Raw genomic sequence first — 27493 nt, 5'->3', positions numbered from 1 at the left:
AAAAAAAAAAAAAAAAAAAAAGAAGATGGTGAATCAGCTGAGCAAATATTCATTTTTACAATTCATCCACCATACTTACTAGTAAACATTTATTCTGTAAAACTATTCAGGCTTTGGAGAGGCATTCAGAATGCCTTTTAACTTCAGACCAGAGGTGTCACATCATGGGCTTGCATTCATAAACAGATTTGATTAAAATGCTTTTGAAGCATTTTTAATTTTTCTCTCTTCATTAGAAAAGTAATTCTGATCCTGCTGCTTCTCTAACGCATGCAGATATGAACAATAGTCTGGTTAATAAAAATTCCAGGGAATTTTAGGAATAAATTAAAAAGTAGAAAATCCACATTTTTCACTGACTGATTTGAATCTTTTAAGACTTCTGGAGTAGTCTCTGCCTTCTTTGCTTCATCTCCTCCCTCTTACCAGATAATCAGAAGGACAGTACATCGTTTAGCTCTGCCAAGAAGGTTGTTCCTGATCAGAGAAGTGGTAAATAGGGGTTTAGCCTGGCTAGTTTGGATTATGGGACATTTCATAGAATCATAGAATCACAGAATGGCCTGGGTTAAAAAGGACCACAGTGATCATCTAGTTTCAACCCCCTGCTATGTGCAGGGTCACCAACCACCAGACCAGGCTGCCCAGAGCCACATCCAGCCTGGCCTTGAATGCCTCCAGGGATGGGGCATCCACAGCCTCCTTGGGCAACCTGTTCCAGTGCATCACCACCCTCTGTGTGAAAAACTTCCTCCTAATATCTAACCTAAATCTCCCCTGTCTCAGTTTAAAACCATTCCCTGGAAAACATTTCCTGGAAATTCTTTTTTCTGGAGATAAAAAGTTCATTAGATTGTTTTTGATTTAAAATCTGTGTCAGTCTTCAAGTAGAATCTTAAGTTAATCAGGAATTTCCCAGTTAATTTCCCACCTTAATTAATCTTTGTACAAGGGCCTTGTATGCCATCTAGCTTTGTATTGTCTTCAGGAGTGCTCACAAGTTCATCATGAGGGGAAAGGAAGAATAAGGCAATCATTCCACCTTAACATTCTCCAGCCTTTGACTTTTTTTTCACATTTCAGGTATCCTGAACCAGGTGTGCTTTGTTTCCCCGTTAACTCCTGTGTGTGCCTGTTTCATGTGTTCACCCAGTCTTCCCTGCAGATGAAATAGAGTTCTTTCAGTCACAGAGTTCTTTGACAAGGATTTTCACACATTTGCTACCCTCTGCATTACTAGCCTAACTCTTTCTGGCAAATGATTCCAGTCTACCCTCTCCATGCTATTCAATATGAGGTAGATCTCATTTCTGCCCTTAGTTGTCATTTTGGGAGCCTGAAATATCCTGGCTTTTTCAACCACTCCTTCTGGACACATTAGTATACATATTTTATCATCCTTTTTGGTTTATTTCTTTGGGCCTTTTCCAGTTTTGATATTACTGTTTTATTTTATTTTCTTATTTATTTTAGATGAGGGAAACAGAACTGCACGCTGTATTTATTTTGTTTGCATAAGACGGATTTATTCAATCTTGCAGTTGTATTTTTGTCTTGTTGTCTGTTGTTTTCCTAATACTTCCTATCATTTGATACATTTCACCTTTTTTGTTTGTTTTTTAACTGTGTCTGAAAAGTTCTCCTGGAAGTCTCTGCTGTAACCCCAAGGTGTTACTTGGCTACTCAATGGCTGTCTACGTAGCTTAAGAACTGTCCAGAGGTGCACTGAAAATGATTGAAAGCTGCATAATAAATAGTGAAATTCTACAGATAAGTCTTTTCACTCACAGACAAGAAATTCACACTAGAAGGAGGCAGGGTGAGTCAGAAGTGAAGAGCAGGAATGTCAAGTTAATACAACATCTCTTACTAGAATGTAACTGTCATTTCTAATATGTGGCAAGTGGTGTCCAATCTTAAATGTAACTGAAACATCATCTTAATAAGTCATAATATATAATTTATCAAATCAGAGCCCTGTTTGGTCCTGCACTGCTTTATTTCTGTCTTACACATCTACTAACCGTCAGTTTCTTTCTATCTAGGGAACCCCATATGACCTAGATCTTTACAGTGATGCTTGCTGGTATTATCTTGAAAAGTGTAAGCTGCTCATGGCAGAAGTCAGACCCTTTTCTCTGAAAGACACAGAAAAGGAAGATAGTCATTTACAATTATCTCCATCAATGTCTCCTTCTTGGTAGGTCTAAACCACAAGTTGAAATGCTGACATAATATAAATGGCTTAGGTTCAGATGTCAAACGTGTTTCTTTCTGCCTTGCTAGGTTGTTTTGCTGCAGAGGTGCTCATCAGCATTTCTCAAAATGAAGTATGGTTTAGTGCCAAAGGTGCAAAGGTGCAGAGGTGAAGGATATCAAGTCCATTGCAAAGTTATCTTTTCACTTCCTACCTCACAGGGAGTGTCTTTTATACACTGAAACTGTGAAGTTCTCAAGTACTGCAACCATGGAGTGAAGATGCTGCATAAACGAATATACATGATCCAAAGAGACTTAGATCTCCAGTGAGGGTATTTTGTCAGTGGTTTTTTTTTTTAATTATTCTTCTTTAATGTTTGAATCTTACTCTATTTACTTTTAATAAAGCAGTAACATTGTGAAGCGCTGAACTTCAGTCTTACTGAGACTGAGCTCAGAGAAAGAAAGAAAGCCTCTAAAGCCTATTTTAGTTTAAAATGTAATTGAAAGTTTGTATTTCTTGATGGGTACTTTGGGAGACATGTTCAGCCAGCTATGTGGAGAATTAGCCATGCAAGTCCCATTACTGCTAATGCTACTACTAATTTCCTGCACATTGCACTGAATATTTACATCTTTGTGTAGTATTTAGGTGAGCCATTAAAATGCTGATTTCTTACTGTTATAGTCATCCATCAAACAACAAAAAAACCATAATCTTGTGGGGAAAACAATTTTTAGTTAAAGATGTTTATTTTTAAAATACCATTATTATAATTTGAATTAAACCCTGAAGTATGACTAAAATTGCTTCATTTCTCACCTCAGAAATAGTAATTGGATTAATGTTCTGTGTGGTACTGTGAACAGAGATATTTGCTTTGTGTGCAAAAGCTTAAGAGGGCATTAACTTAATGCTTGGCTGGTGTAGTATGAGTTATTTTAGCAATTTTAAATCCAGGTGGCAAATCTGTCCACAGGATGGATTTCAATCATTTATGAGTGGATCTTCTACAACAGTCACAGATGGGTGAATCACTGGGCAAAAGCCCTTCAATTGGTGTGTGGCTGTATTTGGCAACTTTGCATAGCAATAGCATCATTTGACTAATCCTATCAGATCCCATTTTCAGTGTGTCTAACTGCTTTATCTTGAGGGTCACCTCTTGAGTTGGACAGCAATTCCAAAGTGAATAGGATGGAGGTGATGAATACAAAACAGTTCTTAAATGCCTCAGGCCTCAAAAGAAACTAAGACATCATTTCTGTGGTTCTAAGTGCAAAGTCTGCTATGCAACTTTCTTTTACAAGTAGTTTCTTAGATCTCTTAGGTATTCTTCAAAGTAGGAATTTTTAATGTAGCTCTTTTTCTTAGATTTTTATTATTAATTTTATTTCTTCATGACTATACTGATTTCTGACTTGTCCAGTCTCTTGCTGTGTCTCTTCAATAGCGATCCTTGTCATCATTTTCCCAAGTGATACAGTGAAGTACTAGAGAAGGGGGGATCCAGTACCTCAGCAGATCACCTCCTTGTCCTTTCCCAACCTCGATTGCAGTATATGAGACTCATCCTCAAAGCTCTTTACCTTTTCCACTGTCCAAATGCCCTGTCTATGTTGCTCTCTGACAGACCTAGGAGCCCTGCAGCAGTGCTAAAAGCACTCATACTAACATGTAGCAATGATATCAGTACTGTAAGGAGAGGAAGAGATGTTAAAGATGGACATTCACAGCTACCAAGAGCTGAAGCAAAGGACACTCAGATGAAGCTGGTGACCACCGTGCCAATGTTGTATGTAAGTCGCCAAAACTCTTCATTTGAAAATGCTGAGATAGCATAGAATCATTGAAGTTGGAAGAAACCACTAAGATCACCTGATCCAAACATGCTGGTGTGTGTTGCATGAAATGCAGAAATGTGTTATATGTCTAAGGCTATTTTTCTGACGGAGCTTAATTCCAGTCAGTGCCATAGGTCTGTCCATGAATTGCAAGGGAATGATGCTTTCCACTCCCTCTGTTTGTATTAACAGTTCCAGGTGGGAAGTAATGTTCTAACTCTCTTTGCAGCACTGCCCTAGACTTTCTGGACCCATTCAACAAACACGTCTATCCAATATACCTTTGATTTGTACTCTCAGCATCATGACTGTTACCTCATCAGACTCTTTCTGGGAGATAAGACTGGCAGTAAGTTTTGAAACTTGCTGTTTGGTCTATTTTTCCTTCACAGGTGGCAGTTATGGAATCTTGCTCTATCTACCCAGTTGCTCTTGAAGTAACTTGCAAAGAGCACATAGTAGCTCTATGTGACAAAACTAGCAGCATTTCTCAAGAAGACTTGTATGAAAAGTAAAAATTTTAGTGCAAAGTGATAGATTTTCCTTAGATGTACATGATTATATCAAGTTATTTTTTAATTCTTTTATGGATTTGGAAGTTATAAGGAGACATTGGAAGCAATAGCATGCCAAGCTACATTAAGTAGTATTTTTATCAATTTAGTGTTTAATTTTTAAAGGCCAGAGGAGTGCAGCTGTTAGGTTTTAAAACAAATAATTTGTAATATGAATTTCTCAGATAATAGTCACATTTTATCAAAGTAAGTTATTGATTTCAGTGTCACCAGGATTTGACTTTAAAAAGATTTTTAAAATGTCATATTTCAGTGTTGACTTAATGAAAGTCAAACAAAATATCTCATCTTAGTTACAAGGCATTGAGTTGTACTTCAAAGTTTAAATTCCTTTTTTTTTTGTTTTTGGGTTTTTTTTGGTTTTTTTTTGCTATACATCGGAGATTGGTACTGTAGTTTTAGTAGTGTTTCTTCTCTAGTGTGATGTCCAGTTTTGCTTCAGCCCTTCGTTAGCAATTTTCTGCTAAAGCACAGTGTTATGTGTCACTAAGTGCATGTGAACTGAACCAGCAAATCAGAACTCTAAAACAGTAGAGAGAAAAAATAAAAAGAGGTGGTCATTCTGCGAGGCAATTAAGACTGGGAATTTTACAAAATGAGGACATGTTTGTTCTTAGGAGGTGAGTTGGATGCACAAGCAGATTTGTTGAGATGTATTACAGGTAGTGCTGAATGAACGTGTTTTAAAGACATTGTAGTTTTTCACTGCCTGCATTTAGTGATTTTCATAGAATGATAGAATGCCTTAGGTTGGAGGGGACCTTAAAGATGATCTAGTCCACTTCCCTGCTGTGGGCTGACCCCCACCAGCTCAGCTGCCCAGGGCCCCATCCAGCCTGGCCCCAAGTACCTCCAGGGATGGGGCACCACAGCACCGCCCTCTGAGTAAAAAATTTCTTCTTAATATTTAATCTAAATTTCCCCATTGGAGTTTAAAGCCATTACCTGTTGTCCTATCACTATCAGACTGTAAAAAGTCAGTCCCCCTCCTGCTTGTAAGCTCCCTTCAAGAACTGGAAGGCTGTAATGACGTCTCTCCACAGCCTTTTCTTCTTCAAGCTAAACAAGCCCATTTTTAGTGATGAAGAGTGGCAGTAAAAGCTCATTCAGCAAAACTGATGTGAAAATGTGCGCACATGTGACACATATGGCAATTATGAATACACCAGAGGTTACCAACCATGTGCTTTTACACCTCTATCTTTTGAGAGAAAATGGAAGCAGTGTTTGAATAAAAAGAACGGTAGGATTTAATCCATTTCCTTCCACTGCACAAACATCTGTATTGGCAGTATTTAACAAAATTACAATATGTTGTCCAAGATCCATGTTTAGCAGCAATGTCTGGGGAACTCTGTGATAGTGTGCTGATTTTTATATATTACATTTTTATATTATATTTATTATATATTATATTATTTTATTATTATTGCATATTATATTTTTTGACACAGGCATAGTAGCTGTGATTTGTGACCCAGCTGTATTATCTTAGAGACTGGATGATTTTGGAAACATTGACTGAAGGGTGACTTGTGTGCATAGGAAGAAGGGGAATTTTTTATCACCTAATACTGAAATTGCCCTGACGTGCCTTGAATGGAGAATTTTTACCACAGGTTTCCGGGCTGCAAATGTAAATGGCACAGCCCAAACGTTTACCTTAGAAGGGGAGTTTTAATGACAAATGGAGTGTGCAAGGCAGGGGAAAACTATAGTCAGGCAGACCAAAGCAAGATGATGAGGGCAATGAAAGCAGCAAGAAAAAGAAGAAAAAAGAGGCTAATTTCTCCTATGTTCCTAAGTTGTTCTGAAAGTAATGCCTCCTGTTTATTTCCATGCTACCAAACTACCACAGATACAAAGAGTACAATAACAGCATTTAATAGTGCAAATTCTCAGCTGCAAAACACTCATTTTCTACACAGTCACCACCATTAGCTATGCATTTTCACCTGTGGTGAACAATAGCCTGTATGCTGCGGTGGTAAACATTTGCACCAACAGAGATGACCCAGTGCTTCACTTTTCTTGACCACATCCACTGTTTGGTCTCCATAGATGTTCAGCAAGTGTCAATGAATGTCAATGGAGGAATTCAGCTCCACACTTTTGCTTCATCTGCACTTCCATTGTCAGATGCTGTTGAGGCAGACTGCCCCTCTGCTGCCATCTGTCTCACAGCAATAACGTGTAACGGGGCATTGGCAGGAAGGTTCAACTTTTACTGCCATGCCACCAACATCCACCTCTGATGTCGTGGGCCATTGTAAGAAAATAGGATGCATTGTTTTCAGACCAGCCCTCATACAAGTTGATGCCAGCAGTAAGAAGTATAATCCCCACCATCACCCTCCTGGGTACTGCACCCAGAGCACTTCTGGTGTCTAAACAATTTTTAAACAGAAGTGCTCAGAAGGGAGAAGCCGTATGAGGGCTTTGGTGGGCAGCTGTGCATGCTGCAATGTGAGGGAAGGCCGGCTTCCAAAGTATAGCTGCCTCACGGCTGGGCTGCCTGGAGGCTTTGTGCCAAGGGTCATGCTTCAGGCTTTACTTCAGTAGGGGATTGCTAATTTCCCCAGCTATTATGGGACATCAGTGAGATTTCCTTCCTTAAACCTCAGCTTTCCTGTCAGATTTGGTTGAAATCAGCCCATGGGTTCAAAAATGCTCAGTAGCGGACTGAGGGACAGAAAGATAGCACAACACTGGAAGCTTTGTTTGCTGAGAAAACTGGGCCAAAGGCAATATTAAATCATAGAAACATAGAATGGCTTGCATTGGAAGGGACCTCCAAGATCATCTAGTTCCAACTCCCAGCAATGCTATGGGGGCTGATGGCACTGGTGGCTCAAGTAGAAAATTTGAAGAGGAAAAGATGTTCTTTGGATTAAACAAGGCAAATTGCTGAGGTGAAGCAGCACGTATTCATATAATTAACAATGTATCATAATATTACCACATAAAGGCAGAAAATAAGTTTTCTCAAGCATGGAACGTTTTTGGCTCTTTTATTTCCTAACTTCTGAATGTGTGATTACAAGTAAATAACTTTTCCAACATTGTATATGTGTGTGTGTGAAATGCATGCATCAAGTATAGCAATTGCTGAAGTGTGAATTTATTTTTAAATAGAACTGACTCCTTGTATTAGTACAGGCACCTTGAGAGTAGAAGCATTTCTGTATTATCATCATCTATCTCTTGAGAAAGAGACAGATATTTTTACCTTGACAATTGTGGCAGCAAGGTGGAGGCAATTCTACAATAATCTGAATATATTTCAGGTGCAGTTCATTTTTGTACCGAATGAATAACTGCATGCCCAAGTGGGTGGCTGGAAAATAAGAACCTCTCGGATTAGATGGAGAAGGTGAAACGTGTTACATTTCTGCACATAATGTATCTGCTAATATTCCAGTCCATATGATAAAGTCACTGTTAAATGCCATTTTCAATGCACGTGACGGCAATCTGTTTTCTTCAAACACTGATTCCAGGAAGAAAAAAAAAATCCCTACATTTTAGAAATCACTACAACTGTTTCATTGAATTAAGCCAGAAATCAAATTATTTTCCAGTCACACTTCTTCTGTGTTCCTTGTGGGTCTGTAGGCAGAGATGTACAATCATTTCGGGGTGAAACAGAAATTGGTGCAGGATGAAGGGACTCGCAGTGCAGCCACTTACTGACAGGGGAACATAGAATTTCTTCTGCTCCAAGTGGCTTCTAACATCTTTGGTCTGCAGCTGCCCCACAAGGGCACTAAAGACAAGCTACCAAATGCTTTGCTCACATGCAAAACTAGCAACAAATAATCAATAATAAAACATCAACTAGGAGCATTGAGGCAAATGAAGGAGCATGATACCAAGAGAGTGCAGTGGAAATGGATTAGCAGCTGACAACAGAGTCTGGGACACGAGCCATAAGGAGAAACTTCAGTCTCTCATTCATTGCAGAGAGATCTGCAGAGACTTCTTTCTTTAGCCGTTTCTCCCCATGGACAAGAAAATTGAATCCTTTATTTGTAAGCAACATTTTGCATTGCTAAAAGTTGTGCAGGAGGAAAAGAAACATCTCTTGGAATTCATGTGTACAATTCACAAATCTATTTGGCATTGACTTAGTTGTTTTATATTTTTCTCTCTCTCTTCTTCCCCTAGATAATTTTGATGTAAAATATAGGATACCTGTAAATCATTTCTGAAGTGGACTATGGTCCCAGAGCTCATAGGAGCTCCTGACTACACACTGTTTCAGAACAATTTCGTTCAGTGTATGTCTGCACTTCCACTGCATGTCCCTGAAATGGTAAGATCATCTAATTCAGCAATAATTAATTGTTTCATATTAATTAAAAAAAAACAACAACAAAATCCAGGGAATTGCAACATTCTTATCATTTGTACAAAAAGGCAACATTTTTAGTGAGGAAAAAGAGAGTATGACAATTAATTTGAGAGGCTGTTCGTTTAAATAGCCTCTAAATTAAACATTTGAATTGTGTGAATGAATCTACATTCTGACGTTTAATATCTGAAGCATATCTTGACACATCTTGGGCATGCTTGGGAGATAGATCCAGTTATAAGTTTGCATTTCTGCAGGGAGTGAATCCTGGGAAAGAGACAGAGCAGAGGGAAACCAGAGATAGTATTCCTTGGCTTTCAGCTCCCATGTGAGAAATTAATGACATCGTAGCCTTAATAAATAATGCTGGTATTAGTGTGTGGTCCCTCTTACCAAGATAAACTTTCTCCAAAATAAATATACATATACTTCTGAAAATCAGAATAAGTTTAAACATATTGCAATATAAATCTTAAATGTGTTTCTGTAGGATAGTAGAACACAGGGTGAGGGAAAGGGGAGAGAAGAATTACAATATAAAGCAAGGTTAATGCCTGGGAAAAATGTGTATGACAGGGACTGACAGCCCTACTGAAGGCCTTCATGTTTTCATGTTGGCTTAGAGCATGCTCTCTCTTGTGTCATAGTTGCCTTGGTCACTGCAGAAATGTGCAAAATAGCTAAATTCTAATCCCAGGGGAGAATGGTGATTTTTAAGCAGAGCTAGATTTAACATTTTCAAGACTACAGCTCATTCTTCTTTCATCTCAGACATAGCCATGATCATACCATTGTGCAGAAGTGTTACCTAAGAGAGGGACTGGTAAACTGATACTTGTAGATGAATCTGATTTATTTTGAATTTTTAAAGATGTGTGTGGGAAGGAGAAGGAAGATCTCTACATCATCCTTGCTTCCTATGATTGATACCCAGCTGCTACCATCTTTGAATCCTGATTTATGTTTTCAAGGTTGCCCATGAAAAAAAAAAAGAGACAGAAACTTGATTTTAAAATGACATGCCAGTCAGCGTGAGGTTGCACTTGAAATAAATTGCAAGTTCCGTGTATATTAGCATAAACCTCAGAATTTTCCCAGATATTCTGGAAAGGCAGGAACAAGAAATGGGTGGCTGGGGCCCGGCTTAGGCATCTGTTTGCCATATGTTTTTACTAAGAAAGTAAAATAAATTGTTAGAAAATCTGCAAAAGGTGGCACCAAACTAAAAATAGTGCTGCTAACATGGAGACTGGGCAGCTGGGGCTTCCTGGGCTCACAGTGGAGTATAGCTAATGCAGCTTGTACTACGTGCCTCTGAGGCAGTGGTACTGTCCTCACAAAAGCCATATCTGATCCATGGATCTCCACTAATCCAAGAATATGGAAGAAGGCTACGTGCAGGCACAGGATAAAACAGAGATATCAACAAGTTAATGGTTATAGATGTATGAATGGAAGGTGTGAGGCAGGAAGAGTAACACATGTTGAATGACACTTGGTGCAGAGTAGCTTGAGGGGACGCCTAGGAAACAAAACCGTCAGTGCTGACTTACACAGACACTGCCAGTGAGATAAAGACAAAATCTGCATGCTCATCTGGTTGGGGAACCACCATGTGAAAGAGCACAAGGAAAAGGTGAGAGGCCTCTGTGGAAATAAAATATAGACCAACAGACAGGAAACACTGCAGGAATTAGAATGTAAATGTATGCATATCTGCATATAAAACTTATACACAAAGCTTACTAAACCTATTGAAAGCTAATAGACCTATGTCCTTCAGAACTCTAACAATCCTTATTAATATTACTGTGGCTAGTGGCATTTTTGTTCAGCTCTTACTTTTGAGCTGATAAAGCCAGAGTAACTCTGTCAAAGGTAATGGAAACAACAGTTGATACCAGACAGAGGATCGGATTTTCCTGTTTGCAAACAACCTTTATCAAGATGGTTTATCAGATAACTGTTGGTGCATGAAAGTACAGTAACTAATTGGGGCTATGATGCAATATCAAAATGTGTGTTACATAAAGTATAAGACAATTTTAACTTCTTGTCTGTTTGCTTGCTTGTTCACATCATTTGTTAGCCGGTCTTGATTTCTCATGATAGCATGGTTTTCAGAGTCCTCACCTGAAGATTGAGAAGAAACATGATACCTGTGCTTATGAGTTGTTTGACTGCTTGCTGCTTGTGATGTATGATTGATCACTTCAGTTTTCTGCTCCACAGTTTTTTACTGGAGTTTGGAAACAGAATTAGAACATTGTTACTAATGATTGACTAACAGAACACACTCTCAATTATGCATCAATAGACATGTTTGTATCTGAGAATTCAAATGAAAACAGACATTCTCAGCACATTTCTGCCAAAAAAAATCAGAGATTTTTAAATGAGACAGAGTTGGGGCTGGAGAAGGTTCCAAGGTGAGCTGAAAATGGCCTTTCAGTATCTAAAGGGGAGCTACGGGAAAGAAGGGGGCAAACTCTTTAGGAGGGTCTGTGGTGATAGAACAATGGGGAATGGTCTCAAACTCAATGAGTAGATTTAGGTTGGAAATAGGGAAAAAATCTTTTACAGTGAGGGTGGTGAGGCACCGGAACAGGTTGCCCAGTGGTGTAATTAATGCCCCATCCCTGGAGTCTTTCAAGGCAAAGCTGGATAAGGCTCTGGGCAACCTGATGTAGCTGTACATGTCCCTGTTCATTGCGGGGAAGCTGGTTTGATGATCTTCAGATGTCCCTTCCAACTCAATGGATTCTATGATTCTATCATTCTACAAAGATGGCAATTCTCAAGGTGTGTAGAGAATTCAAATACAATTTCATAAACTTGTTTTTGCACTACGTATCATGTTCTGAATTCTGGCTTATAGCTGTCAAATTTAGAAACTGAGAAGTGTCCTTCCCAAATCTGGCTTATACTTGTAGGTTGATCTAAAAATCTTCAGGAAAATACAGTTCTCTCTCATTCAGAGCCAGAAAAAAAAAATTCTCAGGCAACTTAGGCTAATCTTATGCATAAAGATCATGAAAACTGATCCTTAAGCTAAGCCCCACAACTTCATACTCACTGGAGCTGGCCTGGAGTCCTGGCATGTCAGGACCGGGTTAGGTTCTTCTATCCCGCCAACATTTGTATCCCTTTCAGTGGCTGAGACAAAATTGGCTGCACTAGAGTTTGTGATGATCTACTGAGTTCTTGCTCTGAAGGCAGTTTTTAGTATTGTAGGACAGATGTGAACAAAAGGAAAAGAAGAAGATTAGAAAAAGGTTTTATTTTCAAAATCCATGCTTCCTAAAATTTTATTGATCATTATTAATCACATCTGAAGCATACAATTCTATGCTCATTGCCTCCTAAGTGAAAATTACCATTACGTGTCCGGATTCAGCTTGTGACTAAGAGGTCTGTATTTTCCAGGATCATCTTTTTATTCTTTTTTAATACTTGGAGTAAGTTGGCAATTCAAAGGTCCTTTCCATGATGCTTGTTTCCCACTAGGCTGCTTGATTTGTAAATGTGTAATTGCGACTGATGCTTCATCACACTCTTTGTTCTTGATGCCAGGCTTTCTGTTCCATCTACCACATTTTGTTGGGCAAGCTTATCCTCCTGCTGCATTCTGAAATCGGAAGAGAAGCAGTAATGGACCCATCTGTCTTTTCTGAGCCTTTGTTCAAAATTGTGATGATACCTGTTTGTAGTAATGGAGATATTTGGTATCGAATTTTTTTTTACCGTAATTTGTTTCTTGTTCCTTCTAACTGTAATGCCCAGTGAGCTTTTCATATTGCTGTGTTCAGCAAAATGTTTTTTACATTTGCAGTTTACTGCCATTATCCTTTTTTGCATTCTTTGTATTTTGATTGATGGCATCCGACTAACATTTCTGCATCTTCTATGTTTCACACGTTCCTTCTTCCCCAGCATGAATTCTTTCCTACTAGTAGATTTGTGGCACTTTTTTTTTTTCTTCTTTTTTTTTTAATACCCAGTAGAATGTTCTTGAACAATTTCCAGTTCCTATTAATATTTCCCACATTAAATTGATGTTCCTGGCTTGTTACGGCAACAGGGTTTTTTTATGCTTGGACAAATTGTCCCTTTCTGTTTCTAACTGGTATCACATTCAGTGTGCATGAGGTAAATGCAAGTGTGTCGTGATTGCTGGTAGCCAAATAAGGCAGGTCTGCACTGCTTGAGTGAGGTCCGGTGACTAACATGTCTGCAATAAAAAGTATTATTTATTGTTTCTAGAAATGCTATAAAAATGGGATGATCCTCTCTAGCAGTGGTCTCCAAAGCAGGGTGCTCTCACCCCAGGGAATGCACAAGACGATCCATGGGGGTGCAGGAAGAAAATGTTAGAACTTCAGTAGAGCATGGGTATGGTTTATAAATAAGTGAAAATGCATATACTGGGGGTGCATGTTCAAAGGTTTTTTATGGATGTGTTGCATGATCCAAAGGGTTTAGAGATGCCTGGTAAGTGTATTTTTAGGCTCTACACACTTAATTCCCAGTTTCTCTTGGCCACTGGCAGGCAGGACGCTGGGGCAGACTGACCCTCACTAGGAGCTACCACAGGAGTCCTTACGTGGTTGTGACAAAATTTAACCTGGTTCAGTGACTGCTTGCAGAGAACTGTCTGCAGCTTTCCAACCATGCGTAGATGTTGATTAAAGAATGTGTTCCTCCTCCCCATTCTATCCTTATGGCATTGCAGTTTTCTAAATGCTCAGGTCATATGAATCATTCTTCAAATAGTAAGTAAGTAATAGAAGTATAGATAACAAAACTCTTCTATGATCTTTTTTTTTTTTTAAGCACCTGTTCAGACTGCAAACACAATACAGTTACTGTGGCATCCTTTGCTTTATACATTATGCCATACTGGACAAAAAGCTGCAGACTTGGATAGATTAGATTGACAGCTCTTCACAGCAGATGGGGCTGCAATCTGAGATCTGAAGCAGTAGCCCACCTCCAAAAGAGTTCTTGTGGTTTAGACATTTCTAAGTCTAAAAACATTGTCTAGGTTAATGTAATACTAATTTCTAGGCTGTTATTTTAGGGCAGCCTGATGGAAATGTTGCCCACTGCAGCTTCTTGTGTCTGTCTTCATGCACAGAATGGCAGTAGCTTTTGGAAGAATTACTTTCTAGACCACCTTAGATCTACAAACATGATAGGTTTTGCAGCCCCCGGTTGAGTCTGATCAGAGCTGACATCCTTGTGCTTCTGTGAGAGCTGTGGGAAGGATGTGCTAAATATGTCAGGTTAGAGTCTCCCCAAGCAATTTGATAACAGTTTGGCTGAGTGCACCATTTTGGAAAAGTGTGCTGACTCATGACATAAGAGAGGAAGGATATTTATTTTTAAGGAGTAGGCTAGAATGGTGGGATCCAGACTCACTTCACGACTCTTCCAAAGTTCCCATGTGACAGAAAATCACTGAATACCTCTGTGCATAGATATTCTCTTCATACAGCAATTATAACACTGTTTTCCTTTGTGTTGCTTTATCAGTTCTAAATGCCTTTGGAACAGGGAGTGTCTCTAGTTATGTGTGTAAAGAGGACTTGGCGCAACAGACCCCTTGTTTACACAGGGAAATCTTCAGGCTACTCCCATGCAAATGTTGCATGGCAGTAAGGGTCATAGGGATACCTGCTGATCTTTTCCTCCCATTTGACATTTAGGCGTACATAGCAATTCTAAAAATTATCCTGACAACAAATGGGAAAACTAATGTGCATGGAAACTGCTGCTGACCAGTAAAGAGAGGGTGGAAAGAACAGGTGAGTTTTAAACCAAACCAGGTTCTTGCTTTGTTTCACCTCCCATCCCCAAAGTCACCACTGGCCTGAGGCAGGGACACATTGCAGTGGGAAGCAGTAGATACCCAGGGTGACTCCTGGCAGAAGATTTGCCCTATGCCAGCTAGGAACGCTTGTGAAGCTGCAGCCTGAATGGCATGGAATCACAGAATCATAGAATCAAGCCATGGAGTCATAAATCCACAGAATGGTTTGGGTTGGAAGGGCCCTCAAAGCCCACCCACCCCACCCCGTGCCGTGGGCAGGGCTGCCCCCCACCAGCTCAGCTGCCCAGGGCCCCATCCAACCTGGCCTTGAGCCCCTCCAGGGATGGGGCACCACAGCTTCTCTGGGCACCTATGCCAGCGCCTCACTGCCCTCTGAGTAATTAATTTCTTCCTGACATCTAACCTTAATTTCCCCTATTTTAGTTTAATACCATTTCATCTTGTCCTGTCACTATCTGTCCATGTAAAAAGTCAGTCTCCTTCTTGTTTCAATTTCCCTTCAAGTACTGGAAGGCCGCAGTGAGGTCTCTCTGGAGCCTTCTCTTCTCCAAGCCAAATTCCCTCAGCCTTTCTTCATAGGAAGAGAATACACTGCAGGCATCATGTTTTGCTTGAGCTGTAATCATGCACTACAGAAAGCTGGACAATGTTTTCACCAAATAGCATTTCCCACTATTTTTATTGGATTTCCACAATTGTTTTTGTCCATTAGATGCCAGCAGTGTGATTCTTGTTGTGTTACGTTCTCATGGGAATAAGTGCTGCTTTGGAGGCATGGCGTAGAAGGAGCTTTCTTTTCAAAATCTCAGGTTTTGCAAGAATTTTAAGGTTTCATCTTAGTTCTTGACACCTGCTTTTTTAACATCTCAGTCTCAGCCATTCTCAATAACTTGCTTTAAAAAGTCTTTTGCTTAAACCTGTCTGGGAAGCTTTCACCTCCATCTACAGGGGATGTGATTCTGTGTGTAGTGAATCCTGGCTCTCTTTCCAAAAGGTTATACTGCACCAGCTTGCCTTGCTGCTGGAAATGCTTTCCCTTGCGCTCCTCTCAACAGATCAGTTTAAAACACAACATCCATAGCTCTGAAAAACCTTCAACCCTGATTTGTTCCCCAGCTCCTTAATTTTAAAGGCACAGCTATCCACAGAACTTTTAGAAATGAGATGAAAAGCAGATGTATGTGCTGAGCATTGCACTGTATGACAGGTGGGAAACTTCATGCAGTAATATTACTCAAGGTGGAAATTCTTGACTGTTGTCCAGTTCACAAAAGTTATGAAAACCCTGTTATGAGTTTGATGATGCTTTTTGAAATTAGAGGGGATAGGGAACAAAATGAAACCATGAAAACAATCGCAAAAGCTGAAGGGCTCTGGGTTCAAATTTCTCCCAAATGTTTGTTATGTTTTTAAAACAGAGCCTTTCAGTCAATGGCAGCAGCACGTGTTTTCAAAAATTGTGCAAGCTGGCACAGTTCAGTGCCTCAAAGAGAAAGAGGCAAAATGTAGCCTTGAGAGTCAAAAGCCTTTTTCAGTAAAGGCCTTCTTTATGTGTTCCTGTAAGTTCATCCTGCCATTTATTGGAATATGAGATTTCTTGCAGCAGTTTCCTTTTCACTTGAATGTAAAATGTCCCCTCCCTTTGCCCCCCCTTTTTCTTTTTAATCTTTAAAAAAAAATTATACTCTTTATTACAATAAGTTATCTTCATCAAATATAGTATTTTTGCCCTGCTTTCAATTAAAGACTCCTAAAAGCATTCGGTTTACTGCCAAGACAGATTTTTGATAGTTAAGAAGCTTTTTACTTCATATCATATAGGGCAAGAAGGTGGTGGTCACACTGAGAATTTAGTATTTTAATACTAGTTTTCTACTAATAATATATTAAATTATTTCTAAGTAAGAAACAAATTTGACTTCACCTGTAACCTAATGACAAGGTTCCACATGGTTCCATCATTTTACTCCTCAATTTTTAGTCATTTTCAGTGGCCTGGAGTGTAAATTCACTCTAACTGGTCTTATTTATTGTCTTTCTATTCAAATTAGGGCAATAGTGGCATACTTTCTCTACTTGGTTTTAATTTATTAATTATTATTTATTAATTATTAATTTATTAAATATTAATTTAATTTATTAATTATTATTTAATTTATTTTTACTGAGAGAATGGTTCGAAAACTGTCTGGGACTTATTCTCAAGTCAGCCTCTGAATGGGAATCTTGACTTTGCTCAGTGATGTTCCATTGACTGAGCATAGGACTGGGTATAGGTTACCCAGAAAGCCTGTGGACCATCCATTGGATGGTCACAGCCAGAAGGTTGTTGTCAGTGTCTCTATGTAGAAGAGGAAAGTGATGATAAGTGGTGTCCCCTGGGAGTTAGTCTTGGGACTGGTGCTCTCCGACATCTTTATCAATAACGTAGTGGGATTGAGAATAACTTCAGCAGCTTTGCAGGTGACACCAAGCTAAGTGGTGTAGTTGGCAGGAAGGTATGGCATCCAGAGGGACACGGACAAGTTTGAAAAGTGAGCCCACATGAACCAAATGAGGTTCATTAAGGCCAAGTGCAAGGTGTTGTGCTTGGGTCAAGACAATCCCAGATATGTATACAGACTGGGAGAGGAACACACTGAGAGCAGCCCTGTGGAGAAGGACTTGGGATTGCTGGACATGATCCAGGTGGACATGATCCAGCTGTGTGCTCTTGCAGCCCAGAAGGCCAAATGTATCCTGGGCTGCATAAAAAAAAAATGGCCAGCATGGTGAGGGAGGTGATGTCTCCCTCTGTTCTGTATGTAGTACTGTTCTACTGTAAGTCCCCAGCTGGAGTACTGCATTCAGGCTTGGAGCCCTCAGCACATGAAGGATAAGCAGCTGCTGGAGCAAGTCCAGAGCAGGGCCATTAAGATGATGAAAATGCTGGAGCACCTCACCTATGAAGAAAGGCTTAGGGAGCTGGGACTGTTCAGGGGAAGCCTGGAAGGCTCCAGGAAGCCTTCTCTATGGCCTTCCAGTACTTGGAAGGGAGCTTATAAGCAGGAAGGGGACTGACTTTTTACATGGACAGATAGTGATAGGAGAAGATGAAATAGTTTTAAACTAAAATAAGAGAAATTGAGGTTACGTGTCAGGAATAAATTAATTACTCAGAGGGCAGTGAGGCGCTGGCACAGCTGCCCAGAGAAGCTGTGGTGCCCCATCCTGGAGGCGCTCAAGGGCAGGTTGGATGGGGCCCTGGGCAGCTGAGTTGGTGGGGGGCAGCCCTGCCTACAGCATGGGGTGGGGCTGGGTGGGCTTTGGGGTCCCTTCCAACCCAAGCTGCTCTGTGATTCTAAGATTCGTTGCTAATGCAAGGTTTGTTCTAGGCTTGTGAGCAAGTCAAGGCCTTAACTCAAGTGGATGACCACAGTATACAACTATAGTGTTCTCCACATAGTAAATTGAACGTCTGTGAATGTTCACAATCCGCTTGAACTGAATGATCTTGAATGAGCACAGAACTTAAGTGTAAGTGGACAGTAAGCTTGTTCTCCACCTGAAGTAAGGTTTGGCACCTACCTTTAGAGGTAGCTGGCAGCATGCTTACATGTGAATGTGCTGCTGTGCATTGGTACATCTATTTGCTGCTTTTGCACACACTGGTACAGAAACTAACTGGTTGTAGTGAAACCTGGATGCATTTGCAGTATAGGAGTTAGAGCTTAGCACAAATGCACTGCAGTTGTCTCTTATCTGGATAAGTGCAAATGAGCAGATGTAAAGAGTAGACACTGGTAAATCAGGTAAGGCATTAAGTCAGTCTTGAGGACATGAGGAAGCACTGTAAATGTATTGAGAAAGTCAATCAAAAGGTAAGGTATAATGAAAAATGGATAAAAGAGGGAAAATTATATGGGACTGTACTGAGAACAGTTGAAGTTGCCAGCCCCAATTAGTGTTTGTGAAATCCCTGGCTGTTGCCATGGGAATAAATGTGCTACTACAAATGCAGCATTCTGGCTTCTTCACAGGATCAAGCGAAGTTGGAAAGAAGCAAATCCCTGTGTAAACATCAATATCGTCAATTAATTAGGAAACACAGCAAGATAAATAATGAAGCCCCAAGAAAGGTAAATTAATTTCTGTTTTCTTTCTGATAGGTTCAAAAGTTTCCCCAGTTTCAAACTATTTCTGCAATTCACTTTTATTCTAGTGTAATGCATAATGCAAGTTGTTGTGGAGGGAGATTCTGTAAAAATGCATTCTTTAAAAATGTATTTCAACTACTTACACACATATCTTGCTTGAAATTTCATTTAGCTTATTTATTTTTATTTTTATTTTTATTTTTATTTTTATTTTTATTTTTATTTTTATTTTTATTTTTATTTTGAGATAAAATTCCACATAAATAATCCCAGAGTTCTGTGTTTTTTTTAAGAAAAATTGATAAACAATCAAAAATATTAAGCAAGGCAAAAAAAAAAAAAAAAAAAAAAAAAAGCATTTCCAACAGTCTTGTCTCTTCATAACTTCAGAATCTTATACTTGACATTAGAGTAGATCCATTGTACACATGTGGGTTTGTTGAGATACACATAGTATCAAATTACAGCTGGATTCCCACATTTCTTAAGGAAACCCTTGCTTTTCTGAGTTCAAGTCAAGAATCTCATCCAGTTTTCACAGCCACATCACAACGTCCCATGTTCAAATTTCTTCTGTAACCCAATGCAGCCAAAACATCCCATGTTGTGAATATAATGAAAGGGTGTCTTAAAAAAGAAAACAAAAGAAATAATGCTAAAAGTGTTTCCATAGAGTAAATGAGTTTCCTTAGCTCACATTTGACAAATTGCTGTATTTGGAATTCTCACAAATGTAGGTCAGGGGTACAGTTCTCAAATATATCATCAACTGTTAAGAGTTTGATTAATTGAGTCTACATTGATTCAATTACTGCATCAGTAGTTTGGCATTTTCAAAAGTTAATCTTTTTTATTCATTAGTAATTATTGTTTAATCCATATCTTGTAATATTCCCGATGATCAGCTCCATTCATTTAATAAAGAACAGCTAAGTAGCTCTTTTCCAAATACTACCAAGCTTGCATCACATCTTCCGAACTTGGGATCGAGCAGGATTTTGAAGTCTGATGGATGACAGGGCACCACTCACGCACACAGCGCAGACAAGATCAAGTTGGAATACATGGACGGTTTTGAATTTTGTCATGCTTTTGTTGTGTTTGTATAAAATTGCCTCAGGAAAGAAAAGGCAATCAGAATCAGAGCATTCGCTGGCCACTAGCTCAGCCAGCTGAGGTTTTTACTCACAGCTCCGAGTGAAATGCTGCCTGCCCTTGGGCTTGACGGTCTGTATAACACTCCTTTTCTCTCGAGTTTTCTTCTTTCTACTTTTTCTGTTTGGATGGAACTTCCCTGGGTGGTGCAAATTGGGGTAGCTACCAAGCAGGGTCCTGATCTCTGCTGCGGCCTCTAGGTGTTGCTATAATACAAATAATTAATCAAACAATGTTTCATGTATCCATAGAGGGAGTTGCCAATTTTTGTCAGACATGCTTAATTATGTACAATCAAATCTCTTTCTCTCCTTTCTCTGCATTGTAACTGAAATTTGAGCTCTAAATATTGGACAAATGAACCTGAATGTGAGAAGAAACGGTAGGAAAACTGTAGAAAGAGATTTGGCTCGCCTCTAATTACAGTCACTCATTTTGGGGTGCCTTGGGGCCTCCTGTCTGAGGATGGTCTCTGCTAGGTGAGGCTCCTGACTCAGCCCAGGCTCCCAAGGCATTGTGTCTCTTTGTGGGGACGCAGCCACTGACATGGTGATTTAGGAATACAAGCACATGAGGCACACATAAGGATATGAGTGCAGGTGATCTAGATTGGAGCTGATATCCAGGGACACAATTTATGGTTCCCCCAGTAACTATAAATTGAAATACAGGCAAGCTACTGAGGGTATACTGAGGATAATACTGAGGGTTTGTCAGTAGATCCGTGTGTTTTACCTAGCAGGACTATTATGCAAAACTCCTCGACATACCAAGTAGGTATTTTAAGAACAGTGGTCTAATTTTTAAAATAAGCCATTAAAAAAAAAGAAAAAAAGAAAAAGATTTGGAAGAGTTTGCACATCCCTTTGCTTTGCCGCATTTCCAAAGAACGATGTGCCAATCCTGCAGCCTACCACAGCTCATCACTTGGTGCCACCTCCAGCTGAGCAAGTCCTGCAGGAGACTGGCCGAGGGGCAGGTGCCTCTCAGAACTGCTTAGAAAATGGATTTAAACAGTTTTGTCCACTGGGGGATAAGTCATCCCTCCTGCAAGGCAAGGGCAGGCGAAGGAGGAGAGCTGTCTGCCCACAGAAATTGCTGTGCGTCCCCATTGGGGCCTGGTTCTACCAGGGCAGGAGATGGGATCAGAGCTCAGTCCACTTTCTAGCCAGACACACATGCTGTGGCCTCCCTCCCTTGGGGCTGTTTAATTGGGGCAAGTTAATTACAACTTTTTGCTGACATGGAGAAGTGCAGTGAGGAGAGGGAGGTCTCTACAGCAGGGCCTCCATGACAGTCATGGACAGGAGCTTATCGAGGCTGGGTAACCAGGCACTGCAGGTCTCACTGTATTTATATGAAAGCTCTTTTAACCTAAGGACTAGCCATTAAACTGCCAGTGTTCTTAAGCATCCTTCACCAATCTTTCCACTCTTAAGACTCAAGTACACAATTTTTTAATGTTTTATAAATGATAAAAAATTCACATCAGATTTTAACAGAATTAAGCATACTTATTCAACACACATGGGGCCTCTGAAAAAAACATTATTCAATTTAATAATTTTAATTTACATTGTATATGTACAAGAGCGTTTCTTTCAACCCACAGGTTAACACCACAAAAAGGAGAAAAAAAAAAAAGGAAAAAGAAGAAAGTACTGCAGTTAGCGGAGTGAAGAAACTCTTGAAACACTGTTGTCTGAAACAAAAGCAAGGCACTCTCCCTTAACACCTGATATATTCCTGAATTCTGCCTAGAAAAAGGCATGTTCACACTGAGAGAGCTGTGAGGAAGGTAGGAGATTTATTCTGCATTAATTCTTCTTTCACCATCGTGACCTGTCACTGGCTGCACTCTACGATGGGTCTGTGCACTGGAGTTGAAATGAAGGACGGTTCGGTAGGTGACGGGAATGGGAGAGTATCACAGTTAAGACTATCCATGGAAGACTAAAGCACACCAGCTACATGAAATCTCACGTGGGGCTCTGGACCTGCTCCCTCCATTCACATCCCACTGAATAAATAAACCTCGCCCGACAAAAAGCAACGTCACTGTACTGTGCTGAAAACTCAGTGGAGGGGCCCGCTCACAAGGAGCGCCTGGGACCCCTTCGCTGATGCTCAGCGCCTGGCAGGCTCTGTCCCTAGGCAGAAGTGATTTCCCAAGGGACCTTGTGTCTGACACAAGGAGACAAAGGTAAACATACTTTCTGATTCGGCTTCTGTATGTTTTTGTATGCGCACATGTGTGTGATTGTGTGTATATATATATATATATGTATATATATATATCTAGTATATACAAAAGCAAGTTCAGTCAAAATATATTTGTCTTGCTGGTCAGGCTTGTTACAGCAACCTACAAGAAACATTAGCTTCTCTGATATTTAATTATGCTATTATGTTTGCACATAAGCTTAAAAGTCAATACAAAAAGCAATACTTTTCCAAATATTATCTGCAGGTAAACCGGAAATATTAACTATAGTGATTAGAAGTCTGTTTCCCTATTGACACTACTATAAATCTTGATATAAGAATAATTTTTTCATAAAAGCACATCCAAACATAGTAAGTGATAAAATACCAGATTACTATTTGAAAACCATACAGTGACTCGATATCTGGGTTATCCTTTGCAGCAATTAGGCAATTCATTTGGCATCTGTTTGATTGTATAATTTAATTTCCATATAAACAGCATAGTTTAAAAAAAGACAAAAGCTAGAATGTTTAAAGCTAACAAAAGATACAGTGACATCAGGTTGACATTCAAAAATTTCCTTAGCAAAATGACCAACAAAATTTTGACTTAATACAGTGCATATAAAGTTTTTTTTTAGAACTAAAATCTTTAAATATTATTTGAATTTAGCAAAACATGAGCAAGATTTTAATATCAAAGTGCTAAACAGTACTGCCTTAGAAGTCACTGCAAATGAACTGTAAAATAGCTCTGCTTGTGATCTGACAGATATTTTATATACAAATGGTTAATAAAAAGACACGCGCACGCTCACGCACACACACACAAATATAGGTATATACATATATATATATACACATTATATATATGTATATAGTTTTCCAACTGGTGTATCTGAGTCAGTGTGAACACCCCATTTCCTTATCGTGTGTAACAGGGCTCCTACGAGCTGGCAGTCATTGCAATAAATACAGGCAAAGCCAATACAATATACCATGCATACAAACGTTTATACAAATAAAGACACTATGCAACAAATTATTTCATATTAATATGGCATCAACAGTATAAACATACAAAAAGGAGTACGAACACGGAATGTTTAAACGCAGCTCACTATATCCTTCCTAGCACTTACATTCATACTATTTTACAAGACTTGCTTGTTCTTGAAACCCATCGTGCGTCTGTTTACTAACCAGGTACTTCTGTTAAAGTCTAAAGGCAAACTATCCCTGATGCTGACCCTGTGCGCTCCAGCCACTACTTACTTGCATTTCCTTGTCTAGGGAACAACTGAGCCGTGGTCGTTCCCGTGTCTCCCACAGACATTTGTCAGTAAGTCACGCTACACGGAGTCAAGTTTGGAAAACTCTGTCATGTAAGTTAGTGCACGTCAGTTTCTCACTTGGTTTCTTCCTTTTATTTTCATATTAAAATAAATTAGTTAATAAACAAGACTTAGTAAGACAGCACTTTAAAAAATTGCACTTGAACATGGGAGCTAACAGCCATCGTCATTTTGCTATATTGGATTTATATGAAATGTTCAATTGAATGTACTTTGTTAAAAAAGTGAGATTTTTGTTTCGATTGTGCTGATGTATGTGCCCTTGATGCAGGAAGTATGCTAACGGTATCCTCACGAAACACATACTACCCTGGCAAACAACTATTTGCTGTTCTTGATTTCAAACACACATCTTCTACCACTGTATTCCTCATGTCCCATGAGGTGTTAAACAACAGGTTTGAAACAGTCGTGTTAACCTTTTACTGCTGCTGGGATAGCATTGTCCAAAAGTGCCATATTAGCCGTTTAAAAAACCCAAGTCACGCACACACACACACACACAAAAAAATACTAAAAAAAAAAAAAAAAAAAAAAAAAGGAAAAACAAAGAACACAACCCCAAAACAGTAAGCCAGTAAGTTTTAGGCCTCATGTTGTAAGGACAAAGCGCCAGAAAAGACCTCATTTTAGAGCTGGAGCTGCTTTTCTGTTAAGTGAGGGCAGAAATGTTAGCGGTAAGTCACGATCCGTTTGCCTGCTCTGGTGGGCATTTGCCTTTCAGGAGGGTGGCTGGACTCAGAAGGGCAAGGTGTCCAGAAACAGCCTGTCGATAATGGAAGGGGCTGGCACCAAGTCTTCCAGTTTCAGGTAAAAGATGCGCTGCAGTCCCAGTGTGCAGAGAGAACGCAAGTCAGCAAGAACACCCAGTACCTTAGGCTCTGCGGACTCGAGCGGCTGTCCTTTGTTTTGGCAACTGAAAGTTAAGTGATCTTTCAAACTGCTTGTGATCTTGTTGCATAGCTCTTCCACTTTCTTTGGTTCTTTTAAGCCATGTCGTTCTGCAAAGTGAGGGCACAAGAAAAGAAACACAAACATGTCAGCATCCCTACTTCAAGTGGAGAGGACTCATTTGCTTCAGCATAACTATGTGCTCTGGTAATCGAAGCAAAAGATGCTTCAAAAAGTGTATGATTTCTTTCAACAGTTCAGGTTATACGATGTCAGTTAACCTTTTTGTCACACAAAATAAGAGATGATAAGCCCCCGTTTCTTTTTAGCTACTAAAATGGGTAACAGAGATGCTCAATCATGACTGAAATTCTAGTATAATGCGTCCGAGTATCCTGTGTATCTCATATAATTTCTGCGATAGGAGACAGAATTAACTGGGTGATTTTCCAGCAAAACTATCACAGGAGGTGTTTTGGAGATTTCTGTGCTTCCCCACCAGTTGTGAATGCTCAATAACTATGGCAACCATTATTTATTCAGTGAATTCAAGTGGCGATCGATATCCTTAGCCAGCTTCATCAGCGCCAGGCCCAGAATTCCACCAGGAATTTGCAAACACTCTTATAAGAAACTAAAAGCAACTCGCCATCCTTTGTTATTTTGATCAGCTACTGCTTTTTAACTTATTCTTTTTTAAAAGGCTCAAAATAAAAACAGCCTGGAAGTTAACTATTTTGCTTTGAGTAAGCAGTGCCTAAAGTGAAAAGGCTGCTATGTTATCCATCACAGAAAAAATCTCAACATTCCTAAAAGCAAGGGAAGCCACGGCTTGTCCCCATTTGAATAGCTTTTTAAAATGCTGCAATGCTGCTAAATACATCCCCAGTTCTTTAAGCTTAGGTGTAATGAATCAGATTTGTCATTCATTCAAAGCTGGCTCTTTATTAGTACGAGAGAGATAATTTCATGTTGTTTGCTATCAAATTTTAGTGGATGAATTAATTTAACATTTCAGAAGAAGGATCTCAAATAATTTTGTGGCCTTTTGATTTTTCCTTTGACTTGGAAATTCACAGATAAGTAAAAAGCGGCTTCACAACAAAGTGCTCTCCACTTACATGCAAAACAGCATTAGACTGAATAGAGTAGTCTAAGATAACACAGATTAAATTAATTTTAGTCAACGGATGGAAAAAGCAGTGATGGTATAGGATGAGCAGTGAGGGATCGTGGCATTTCTTCTGATGCATCTGAAGCTGTCTGCCTGCCCCATTTCTCTCCCCCACCCCGGCAGCCACGGGCTGGTTGTGCCAATTGCCCCAAGTCCTGCTCCTTTCTCTTTACTCCAGGAGGAGGTGGCAGTAGATACTTTCTCTGTCCACCCCCTGATGAACGCTGGAAAGAGCACAGTCTTCTTTACTTCCAGAAGCAGGCACAGCAGTGCCTTGCCCTGACAGGTGTGTATAAACTACTTATGCCTCCCCTCGCTGACGTTTTTGGCCCAATGCTCTTGACAAACCAATAAAACAGATGGAATTCAATGAAGGCAGTCAGAAATGGAAAGGTCTGATTTTCCAGTGATTTTCACCCCTTCTACACTGTTTCAACATTACTGAGTTACGCAGAGCTATCTCCTGAAAAATACTAGTTTGGGATCAGAACCAGGAGGCACATGCATACATCTCTGGCCAGAAGGTGAAGCAATGAAGTACCATCAACGTGCTCTGCTGCTTCAGAGCAATGCTCATCCAAGAAGCAGCATCTGCTTCAGACATCTTTTTCACCTTGAAGGAATTAAAAAACTTGGGTATCCTAAGTGCTTTGTTTACATTAAAACATGAGGAGTCAATGAATATTTAAAGCCTTTCCAGTAAATGTTGAGTAGTGTAATTATGTAAACCTTAACTACACAGGTCACTAGGAGTAAATACTTAGCCAGATTCTGCCATTAAAAATCTTGGGGGATAAATATTTTATACAAATTTAAAAAGCTGTAGGTTGTTGTTGGTTTGATGTTTTTTTTATACTTCTAGCCCACTGAGAATCTGCAGGACATGAAGTCAATCCTGTGGTCTTTGAAAAGTTTCCATCTTTTAATCGGTTCTGATGTTGTTTCCTGGCTATGTAAGTGAAGATATCTTTATAGATCTGCAGAGCTGAAATACTACAACTCTGACTTCAGAATAGCAAAGCACATTTTCAAACCAGTGCCTCAGTAGATGTGTATGTTGCCACAGAGTATGGAAAATGATCTCTGGCTTTTGAGCATACAGCAATGTTGTTAACATTTCAAGTAAGAACTAGACAGTCTTTGTCTTACACGGACAAGTTCAAAAGGTTTCACGAACAAATCATGTCTTTGACGTCTAGCCATGAAGCATGCCAATGCAAAATACACTATGTGCATAGACTGTAATATTAGCAGACTTACTTTAAATAACAAAATCAAGGAAATGCAGGAGTAAGGCATGCTACAACCTCAATCTGCTCTTTGGTCCTACAACATGAAAGCAGTCTCCAACAAACAAGATTGTCTTCCCCTGCACAAATTGCCCACGTGAGTGTTTGATGTTTGCTCTATCTCTACAGATGTCGTTTCTGACAAGTGGAACTGCTTCAGTGATAGAAGGGGTTTGCAGACTCCAATCCTTAAGGCATCCCTTCAGGGCCCATAAAGTCAAAGCCATCTGCTTGGAAGCATCTCTGCTAAAAATGGGCACTTTGCCCTAGCATTGCCATTGCAAGCTGGTCATTACCTCTCTCAGGTAGACTTGAGGAGCCTTGGGTCTAAGTCACATCAAAGATTTAAGTTTAATAGTTAGGGTTCAAATAACAGGAAACAAGTTTTCTTGCCTTTTCCACACAGCCAGTGACTTTAGGGGAAAGAAAGACCCGCAGTCTTTCTTATTTAACCTGCAGGTAGCAAAATGAGGCACCTG

General features: G+C 39.7%; 1 protein-coding gene and 1 long non-coding RNA gene across 3 annotated transcripts in view; one reads left to right on the top strand and one right to left on the bottom strand.

The window, feature by feature from the left end:
* Positions 1-21805, top strand: part of LOC125690807 (uncharacterized) — a 25986-nt gene extending 4181 nt beyond the window's left edge. Inside the window, exons 2-3 of the long non-coding RNA XR_007375805.1 lie at positions 18826-18924; positions 21710-21805. This is a non-coding gene — a long non-coding RNA (uncharacterized LOC125690807). The remainder of the gene's footprint in view (positions 1-18825; positions 18925-21709) is intronic.
* NR4A3 (nuclear receptor subfamily 4 group A member 3) overlaps positions 19311-27493 on the bottom strand; it is a 27374-nt gene continuing 19191 nt past the window's right edge. For both annotated transcript variants that reach the window (XM_048939526.1, XM_048939525.1), the window contains one exon: positions 19311-24661. In XM_048939526.1, coding sequence (XP_048795483.1) covers positions 24399-24661 — 263 coding nt within the window. In that variant the 3' untranslated portion in view covers positions 19311-24398. The remainder of the gene's footprint in view (positions 24662-27493) is intronic.

The sequence above is a fragment of the Lagopus muta genome, chromosome 3 (assembly GCF_023343835.1).
Source record: "Lagopus muta isolate bLagMut1 chromosome 3, bLagMut1 primary, whole genome shotgun sequence".
Lineage (NCBI taxonomy): Eukaryota > Metazoa > Chordata > Aves > Galliformes > Phasianidae > Lagopus > Lagopus muta.
The sequence above is the reverse complement of the archived record's forward strand: the minus strand, read 5'-3'. Positions and strand labels throughout refer to the sequence as shown.